Here is a 10,783-nt window from a genome sequence, read left to right as displayed (position 1 = left end):
AGGCCACAGGCAGCCTGGGTATAAGAGGGTGGAGGCGAGGAGCCCTTCGCCAAACTTGTGGGGAAAGACCTGGCTGCAGTCTCGATGTGTAATCACAGATGATGCAAAGTGTGAAAATGAAGGCAGAGAGTTCATTCTCTGGGTCGTCCTGGTCCACCGTAGAAAAGAAAGCACTGATGACAAAAACTCGTGTTTGTAGAATCAGAGGAAATCACTTCTTTTCCTTCTGATACTTATGGCAAATTGTTGGTGAAAATAGTTTAAAAAATACTTTCTATTGAATATTTAACTTTCCCCCCGGACAGATAACTCTCAATCTAAGAGAGAGCAGGCCTCAGCAAATAGATCCCACAGAAACAGGCTCATAATTTCAGTTCACTTAAAGGGATACGCCAACATTTTTTTTTCGTGTCTTGCCTCACTCCCGAGTCCATGACCAGCAGATAGACATCATCCTTTCGACTGTGCGTGCAGTAACAAGGGAGATACGGGCAGAGCTGGCGCACCGCTAATTAGCTTAGCTCAAATGCTGGAAGTGTATAGGTAGTGTTAGCCTGCCTCCTACCTGAGCCGAAATCAGCAGTCAGAAGCTGATTTCCTTTTCTAAACTCTGTAAGTACTTTATCGAAATTTCAAACATTTTTAGGTGAGAAAGTAGCCGTTTAGATCAGCAGTGTGTCGTTAATTTGTCTAAATACCAGTTGTTTACAATTTTGTTAGGACGAATTCGGCGCTACTCAAGCTAGCCGTTGTGACCAACGCACTTCCGGTTACTTTCACAAAATAAAACACCTATTGCCCATTACATACAGAAAACCATGACGGTAGAATTTGTTCTTTTACTTTGAAATAGGAAGCTAACCTACCCTCGATGTAGCTAGCTTGAACCAAAATAAACCGTCTTTGCTTGAACCCTCCGTTTTGACCGATCTCGTCTCAGCTCTGCCCGTATCTCCCTTGTTACTGCACGCACAGTCGAAAGGATGGTGTCTATCTGCTTGTCATGTAGGCTACTGTGGAGTGAGGCAAGACACGAAAAAAAAAAGTTGGGGTAGGCCTATCCCTTTAACATTTTCATTGAGCAAAGTTAACTCTTAGTTAAAGATCGCATAGTCTTAGGTTGCTTTAGGAACTTTTAGGATAAAATTTTAGGAATATTATTGTATGCCTTTTAACATTTCGTTCAATGTTGATTCTAACTATTCTTAACTACTTGTAGTAATTATTTTATCCTGCTTTCTTTTCACCTTCTAGCTGCAACGTTTCCCTCATGGTGGGCCCTCCACACCGCGTGCTGAGTCTGGACTGCCTAGGGGTGTCGCCCTGGATGGATGGAGGGCACTGCACCGTGGCTTAACGCCTCTGTCTGTCTTGGTTGGGGTGGTCCCTGTGTGTGTGGGAGGGGTCAGGTCTTTTAACTTGTAAAGCACTATGTGTTGCATTTTAAGGTGATACAGTATAAAGTTTGAAGTCTGAAGACCATTTCTTCCCTTCAAATCCTCAAAGTAAAACATCGGAGGTGTTCTTCTTAGCTTAACATATTCACCCACTGATTCAGGAAAGATTGTCTTTCATCACCATCTCATACTACCTCATATCACATCTTTGTTCAATGTGTTTGCCTTTCTAGCTGAGAGTAAATGGCAACCTATGATAGCAAGACATAATCACAGGGTTGTCCTAATGTCTGAAGTAACAAAATAGATCCATCTGAAAGTCTCTTGCAGTCAGTTTGAACTGGAGTCTACCAGGTGGTGACCCCTGGGCTGTCACAAGCAACACTTATATCATACCTCAAAGATCCAACCATCTCCTTTAAGCAGGTATCCATCATGCAAACTAAAGCAGTCAGTTGAGAGACCAACTCTGTTCATTAACAACAACAAAAAAGCTGAATGAATTTAGACAGAGGTGATGAGCCACCATCAACACAACACAGCCAAACCAAACCAAACCAAACCAAACCAGCTCAGACCTGTAGAAAAACACAGAACAAAAATCTTTCCATGCTATTGTGTAATTGTACAGCCAATCCTACAGCTCATGCTGAGCGTTAGTGTTTCCACATTGATGACTTAATGTGGTGAAGCTTCATCAGTATTGAACACAGCTTCCACAGTGTGTGGGCTGTAGTACTGGGACCTGCAGAATAAACCGGTGGTGAATCATCCTCTACATGAAGAAAGATAACAGTGACGTCATCGGAGGTTGGTGAGTGGCCACATCAGCGTCAGAGCTTCCCCACTAAGGAAATACAGGAATCCTGGGAGAGTGAGTCTGAGGCAGAACAAGCTAACTGTTTATCCTGTGGCTGATGACTACTACACACCACTCTGATGTGGTTTATACCACAGCATTTACAGACGAGTCACCGCCGCTGAGTGAGTGATGGATGAATGATACAGAGGCCATCAGTTCTTTAACCATTCACATCCAGTACTACAGTCCCTCACCTGATAACAGCCATGTCATCCATGGACACTGCCTGTATCTATCTCACACTGCTCTGTTCTTATCAACTACAACAGGCTCTGAGTGAGTGAATCAGAAAGGCCTAGTCCCATTTCTCCTCCCTTAAAGGAGACATATTCTGCCCCTTTTCCACAAATTAAAATAGTTCCCAGGTGTCTTAAAGACATGTCTGTGACATGGTTTGGTCAAAATCTCCCAAGGATCAAACATCACAGCTCTTTTCATCCTCTACAACAGCCCTGTTCAGGACGGCTGGTTTCAGTGTCTGTCCCTTTAAATGCAAATCAGCCACTGCTAGCCCCACCTCTTCTACTGGTACCAGGTAGGGGTGGGGTTATGCAAATTCTAAAACTAATTACATCACTGGAAGACAATTGAGGGAACAGCTCATAAAACCACATGGATTTCAACCTAGGGAGCCTGAAAATTACATTTTTTTTTTGGTCAATTCTCAAATTTTGGGGGCCGGAAGCCAAACACCCAAATATATGTGAAAGAGCCTTCAAAAAGTGATATTTCCATAATATATCCCCTTTAACACTAGCACTTGGTTTCGAGTGGCATCCAAAGTGAGATACCCCTTGAAGATGAAGTGAGAAGTAGAGATGAGACACCACTTACGTCACATCCTAGGTGTCACAACATGTAGTGGGTTTTCATTCGGGTTGGAAAATGCAGGCTTCAGCAGTTGTGTTACCTGTAGCATGGGCTTTGATGGTCTTTCTTTGTTTGATGAACCAATGAAGAAGAAATACAGAAAAGAAAAGACGCCTTTGCTGCTTTTCATCTTGCACTATGCTCCAAATCTGCACCTGTAGTGGCCTCCCTCCGCTTATAAGGGCTGAAAAGCACTTCCCATTGCTTTTAAAAGAATGGGCTCTATGCACAGCTCCACTACTTCCTGAATTTAAGGCAGGCCCTCCATTTCCTGTCTTACATTATTGGACAAACTGATTAATCCAGGTGTGTCTGAGTAGTCACAATGGTCAGACACACCTGGATTAATCAGTTTGTCCAAAAATGTAAGACAGGAAATGAAGGACCTGCCTTAAATTCAGGAAGTGGTGGAGCTATGCATAGAGCCCATTGGGACAGCAGCATACCCTTAGACGATAATGTGCAAAACGGAGTGCTAGGGCCAAAATCGAGTGGAAGTGGTTAAAATGGGACAGGGCCTAAGTGAATGAGTTGATTGCGCAATCTTAAGCACCAGTGGCTGACCTTTGATAATCTTAAATTATTCAAAAGTACACATCTTGGGGCAGTGTTTAGCTTGAGGCTACAGTCCTCGCTGCAGGCAGCCCCGGTTCGAATCCCGCATCGAGCGTCCCTTTCCTGCATGTCATCCCCCCCTCTCTGCCTCCCCATTTCCTGTCTCTCTCTCGACAGTGCTTTCCATTAAAAGGCGAAAATGCCCTAAAAATAGTACTTGTCTCATTTATATATCATGGAATGGGTTGGCACCACCGCCCCTGGGAGATTTTATCAAAAAGAAAAATAGTGCAACGACAACAAGGTCAGCCACCAGGGGGGATAGTGAGGTACAGTTTAGGAAAACGGCATTGGCACAGAGGCCAGAAGTTCTATCCATTTCTGTTTGCTCAACATGGAACACACTACCACTGGTCTTGAGAGAAAGCACAACATATGTTAAACAGCTAAAAGCATGGCTCAGTAAAAAAACAGCTCTGTGAGTGTGAACATTAAGGGTAGTTTTATCTTATCTACAATAGTAGGCACTTGACAGATACAACCCGATGATGCACTTTAGTGAATCTCAAATAGCACTTTACGACATTTATTGTTGGATAAATGCACTTTAATAGCTTACCACTCTTGTTCCTTCCGACCGATGCAACCATTGTGTGATGTATTTGTATTATCTTTATCATTTGTTTTGTCTTTCTCTTACTGTAATTTTACTTGTGGACCATGGGACTGCAGATGGAAATTAGCTCTTGTGCTAAATCTGGCATATTTACAACAAATTATAATTTTTGTATGTTCATGGATATGCAGAGTCCCATTACAAATAAACTAATAAATGAAATGAAAATGAGTGAGTGAGTGAGTGAGAAAGTGAGATTGAGTGAGTGCTCAGACCATGTTGAGGATTCAGACTCAACCTGCAGCCTGTCCTGTGAGTCCCTGAGGACTTGTCCCTGTGACAGACAGACAGGTTCCACAGCAGCGTTAAAACGTCCACATACTTTATTGTTTGTTGTCTGACAGTCATGTTTACGTTCCAATATGGACACAGAGGTACAAAAGCATCATGATTATAGATTGAAGGCTGCAGCAGAGTCTGTGGCTGGGGAGAGTGTCCTCAGGACAGTCACTGTGATTGGTCACGCAGCTTAGTGCTCGCCTCCTGCAGCTCTGTGACGAGCTGCTCCAGAGCGGCGACGCCGTCCTGCAGCTCCGCGTGGATCTGCCCCGTGGCCACGTCTGTGTGCATTTGCTGGACAAAAACAAGAGGATGAGACAGTCTCCATCAGTATCACATCAACATTTATATTTCCAGGAACTTTTAGTGGACTTTTGAAATATCAATATTTGAAAGTTAAAAGCAGATAAAAAGGTACATTAAAGACGTATTATTTACCACCAAGCCTCATATTAATGAGCTGTGACCAAGGCACAATATAAAGCAGGACAATAAACCTGTCAGCTCTCTCTGGTAACATCTGTGTCATTTCTGCAACATTTCGCAATTTCACCCGACACTGATGCTGATTGTGTTGATTTCTGAAGTGAAATGAGCGATTCCCCTGCTGTGGCAAACACGTGCTAATGCTCTGTTACTTTTCATTTTACGACCCAGCTTTTGTTCCTTGAAGTGGGTCATGGTGGACTCGAGGTCTGTTTTGGATCACGGTCGGGTGGTGGAAGTGTTTCCTGACTGACTGCAGGACACCTGGATTAGGAACCTGCCGATATTTGGTGGAATCTGTTCTTCCCTCGGCCTGTTGTTTCCCGTGTCGTTCTACAACCGAAGCAGAGCGTTTCCACCCTCAGTCTGCAGGAGTGTTGTTTGTATCGAATGCTGCTACTTGTTTCTCCAAACACACCTTTTGTTGGGTTCAGTTTTAAACCTCATCGCCTCTCCAGATGTTGCTCTGCAGACTCCAGATGTTGAGGTGGTGAGGTTTCCCCCTGATGACTCTTCCACATGGATCCTGTTTGTGCATCGATGCTGCACCACCACCACCACCACCACCGCTCCGGTGTCAGCTGAGCCTTCCTGCAGCTCCTCCAGATGTCTTGTCTCAGCCTCTGCAGCTCTGCTTCCATTTCCCAAAGTGCAGACTTCAGGCTGCAGGCTCTCTGCTGTCTCTCTACAGCCCTGTCAGTGTCATGTCCAGATCACTGACCAGGTTGAAAACGTCACAGAATTTATCATCAGTTGTCAGCTTCTTATGACAACTCTTGCCCCCCCCTCTTTGAAACGTTAATGAACCAATTAAAGTCTAATGGTGTTATTGTTCATTTTGTGTTGTGTTCAAAGCCCTGACCACTAGATGGCAGTGTTGTCTCTTCCACTACAGAGGAACAAGGTAAATGACAGAGAGTAACATAACTGTACATGACCAATATTAGTATGAGCAAAGCCAGCTGATCCTGTACGCCTCAGACCCATGAAGAACATGAGAGGGAGGGAGCACTGTGTGTGTGTACTTGTATGGCTGTACATGTGAGGACCAGTTTGAGTTTTAAATCATCAGAGTGAGGACATTTTGGGAAAGTTAGGACATTTTGGCCGGTCCTCACTTTCTCAGACCAAGGGCTGTTTGAGGGTTAAGACTTTATAATAACTAGGTTATTATAATTAGGTTTAAGTTAGATTAAAGGTATAATATGCAGGAATTCCCCCCATCTAGCGGTGCGGTTGCATATCGGAACGTATTCTTGATGTTGCATTCACGTGAAATCGGGCAGATGTCAGACAGACAACAGACGCTGCATGTAACAGGATAAACAAGCCTCTATGTAAACAAGTGGTCCACCAGCACGAGGCAAAACAATACAGGTGTGACAATATGTTGTCATGGTGATGTCGTATTGTTTACCTGACCCACGTTTTACCGTCTTTCTCTGGTGGAGTAAAATGACATCCGGTTGGTTTGCCGACGGCCGTCTGCCTGACTGCACCTGAATGCAACACCAGTGCCTCCGTCCTTCCTCACACTACACAGTGGTGACAGTTTTAACAGGCCGAGCCCACAGCTCCGCTGAGTTTCCGTGGTTACCTACGGTCACGCTGCCACTCAACGTAAAAAATGGCGATGCAACATGGCTGCCTCGGTTCGGTGCGTCGCCCACTTATGTATTTGTAACGACTTGTAACAACTCATTCTAAGGTACCAGAAAGCTTTCATTTGTATGTGGGTGTGATTCCACTTCAGTGAAATACATATTTATGAAAGCAATATTTGATTTTTGCTAATAAAAAGCCAAATAAGTTACATACTGGGGCTTTAAGAGTAATGGTTAAGGTTAGGCATTTGTTTTGGATGGTTAAGTTTAGGGTAAGGGGCTAGGGAAAACATTGTCAATGAGTGTCCTCACAGAGATAGCTATACAAGTGTGTGTGTGTGTGTGTGTGTGTGTGTGTGTGTGTGTGTGTGTGTGTGTGTGTGTGTGTGTGGCGTCAGCTCCTCCTCCTGGTGTAAGCAGGGACCAGTGGGACCTTCTCACACAGCATTGATACTGTGGTGGCTGCCTCAAAGAAGCAAGAATTGACTCTCTAAGTACATCAACGCATTAACCCTCTGAGGTCAGTGCCGTTGTATACGATGCGGAGGGTATTGTTTTACTCCTTTGCGTCTATCTTGTCAAATGATGGCGACGTAATTCTTCACTTCGGCCTTTACAAAGAGTCCACTGGTGTGTCTGTAGCTCACCAAGAAGCAGAGTAGTCCTGCCTCAAACATCCGTGTCCAATAGGAGACTCCTGTCCCATCACAGGATGGACCAAAGTCCTACAGGAGACCTGAGCGCTCTGTTGCCTTGTATGATTGCCATTATCAGAAAATCAGCCGTCAATGCAATAAATAATGTGTAGATTACCATTCATGCATTTTACACAAGCTAAGACCAAGACATGGGATCATATCATATGGAAGGAGAAAGTTTGTTCACTGCAGGAAACAAGACAAAAAGCCTGTGAACACAATGGAAATGTCAGGTCTGATGTGGTTCTCTGCCTCGGTGCAGACTCACACTGTTTTCATGCCAGGAGAGTGGGCAGTTTTCTAAATAATATACTTTACTGTAAATCATAGTTAGAGCCCTTATTCTTTTTTCCTCTAATCCCCAAGACCTCAAAGAACAGTTATATAGTGTCTGAAGAGAAGTTTATAATAATTGTCTATGTTTCCAACAAACACATGTTAAAATTATTTTCGGTTTTTTATTTTCCTTTCTTTTTCTGACCATAGAGCCTTTTCTACATTCATATGACACCACTACAGAATAAATATTCTGAAAGCCCAGGTTATCCTGACAAAAAGGATGTAAATTACTTGACTGTGCATCACAGGGCTGAGGTTTAACAAGCATTAATACATAAGGAGACCAGGTGAGACTAATACAGAAGATTGGCTCAGATTATGTTGTTATAACTTTAGTTCTACTCTGACCAGAAAAAAAGGACAGTCCAGAGGAGCTGTCAGAGAGCTGATCACTACGACAACGGACTGCTTCATTTAGCTCTGTTAGAGACAATACTGGATGCAGAAGCAGAAACTTCTTATCCCCAGATCCTGATGTACTGCTGATGGGACCATGCTGCATCATGGCCTTCGCTTGTTTACATTCGACCTTGTCTCTCATAGCCACGCCTGGCTGAACTCAGCACACAGCCACAGTGCTCCTGCAAAAACGCTGTCAGAGGGGAACTTGTTTTGGTGGAACACTTGTACCTGTGGAGAACTGTCACTGACTGCACAATTGCAGGGTCTTTGATCAAAACTCCTCGTTTTCAGAGTGTTTGCAGCTTGGACGCTGTCTGTGTTTCCTGTTGAGCTCAGTGTGCAGGTTTGTACCCACAGCCTCCACCCGCTGAGTCACACACTGAACCAGACAAAAAGCAGCATAGATAGTATGCTGGTTCTCAGAGAGCTCAGAGGCGTGACAACACAACAGCATATCAGTGTCCCACCATGTCGGCTCCCCCTCTACGTCCCCATACAGACGCAGACCCAGCTCTGTGTCTACCTCTGTTTGACAGGAAAAAAAACTCCAATAGCCAGTGAAAATAAAAATAATGGGCTGTGGGAAAGTTCACTATCTGTACTATCTGTGTTTTGTGTGTGTGTCATCTCTGTCTAAGGTGCTGGGTGACAGGTGACTGTACCTTAGCTTTGGTGGCCAAGCTTCGGAGGCTGAGCCTGGTGGAGGAGAGCATCGGAAGAGCTTCTGCTGGGTTCGTCTTCTTCTTACTGCAGCTGAGGGTCACTGACAGACACATTCAGAGGGAGAATCCCGTCAGGTCAATTGAGCACACACAAATAATGCACATTGATTCAAATGATCAAAGACGAGAACCATGACAGCTCTTCTGTTGAGAAGTTATTATTTTTAACAGATAGAGAGATAGTTTATAGTTTATTGTATAAAGCTATGTTTCTCACGCCCACGATTAGGTTGCAGAGGCTTAAAGGCACATGGGAGAAGGAGCTAAACATCATAATTGATGATGAAGAATGGAAGGATGTCTGGAGACATGCTAAATCAATTTCAGTTTGCAATCGTGCACAAGCAATGCAGTTAAAAATTATACACAGAATGCACATATCCCCTAACCGCAGACATCATTTCAATCCTACTCACTCACCCATGTGCCATAAATGCAAGATAGAAACTGCTGCCCTAACTCACTGTTTTTGGTCATGTCGGAAACTGCAAATGTATTGGTCTAATCAATGTATTATTTGAAATGGAGAAGATATTTGGTTTAAAACTGGAGATGGACCCAGTGTCTTTTATTTTGGGCCTACCAAGTCGAAGTTTAACATCAAAACATAATAGGAGGCTGTATTGTATTCTTACTTATGCAGCGAGGAAGAATATTTTGGTTATTTGGTTATTTAGTTATTAGTTAGTATTCACCCTTTACTTGTAAAAGTTAAAAAAATTAATAAAAATATTGTTAAGGAAAAAAAAGATCAAAGACCTCTGAGCAGTCCATGATGTTTAAAAAGAAGGTAAATCAGCTTTACTGTAGCAGGTAAATCAGCTTTACTGTAGCAGTCACACGGACCTAATAAGATGTAATAAACAAATCCAGCTTAAATGAGACTGCCTGGGCTCTGTATAATGGATTAGAATTCAAATAACTGATTCAACTGATTAATGGATCAGAATAAAACTAATATGATCCTAATTTCTTCCAGATTTCTCAGTTGGACCTCCTTGTATCTGAATTTCCTCTGGTTCTGAACAGTTATTTGGATAAAACAAGACATCTATGAGTTCCACTCTTTTCAGGATCATATATATCACATTTATAGCAACAACAAATGTTATTGGCATCCACAATGGATGGAAAAGTGATATTTTAGTATATTTGGCTGATAAATCGGGCATGTTTTCAAGATCCCCACGAAAATCTGGGAGAACCTCAAAGATCCAACCTGGGGGCCCTGAACACCATAACTTCTCTATACAGTACATTTATTCATCTATAGGCCTACTATAATTCATCAACAATTATGTTCCCAGTTGCCTTCACACAGTCAGATATTTGCTGAGTAGCTTAGTACTGTATAAACAGTACTTTGTGGGGAGCTTTGGGGAGCCGGTGGATTTGGGACAGACTTTGTTCAGAATCACCTCAGCAGTGTGCAGTTTCAGCAGGTTGGGGCAGTGTTGAAGTCCTGACATTCTCATTCTCCGAATCATGAGACCATGAAACCTTTTTTTCTTAACCACCTAGCAGCTTGATCCAGCAGGGAGATTTATGTAATTGAATTTGAGAAATGGATTTTATAGACTGTATTCCCACTGTTCACTGTGCTGACCCTAGTGGTTTTAAGTCCGGTGGCTCAGCTGAACATGACTGTACCTTGTGGGGGTGGCCCATCAGGCCAGGTGCCCTTTATTTTTTTAAAGGGCTGGGTTCAGGCTGGTTTCTATGTCACATGCTCCGCTGTCACTTTTGTTGTGAAGCATGCTCAAATGCATTGTCCAGTTTCAGTCAGATGAAGACGAACACATGCAGAAGTAGATTCCAAGTTTCCAATCGCATTATCTGGGTGTTTTAGTGGGACTAACACATACTGTGTTAAACACGTACTGAGTGTGTCGT

General features: G+C 43.3%; 1 protein-coding gene across 1 annotated transcript in view; it reads right to left on the bottom strand.

Moving 5' to 3' along the window:
• Positions 1–4,704: 4,704 nt before the first annotated feature.
• The window catches only part of ttc27 (tetratricopeptide repeat domain 27), a 64,228-nt gene continuing 58,149 nt past the window's right edge, over positions 4,705–10,783 (bottom strand). Inside the window, exons 19-20 of the mRNA XM_083987816.1 lie at positions 8,831–8,931; positions 4,705–4,933 (exon numbers count right to left, since the gene is read on the bottom strand). Of these exons, the coding sequence (XP_083843942.1) occupies positions 4,808–4,933; positions 8,831–8,931 (227 nt within the window). The 3' untranslated portion in view covers positions 4,705–4,807. The remainder of the gene's footprint in view (positions 4,934–8,830; positions 8,932–10,783) is intronic.

The sequence above is a fragment of the Trachurus trachurus genome (genome assembly GCF_905171665.1).
Source record: "Trachurus trachurus genome assembly, chromosome: 15".
Classification (NCBI taxonomy): domain Eukaryota; kingdom Metazoa; phylum Chordata; class Actinopteri; order Carangiformes; family Carangidae; genus Trachurus; species Trachurus trachurus.
Note: the sequence above shows the minus strand (reverse complement) of the source record. Positions and strands in the feature narration are given on the sequence as shown.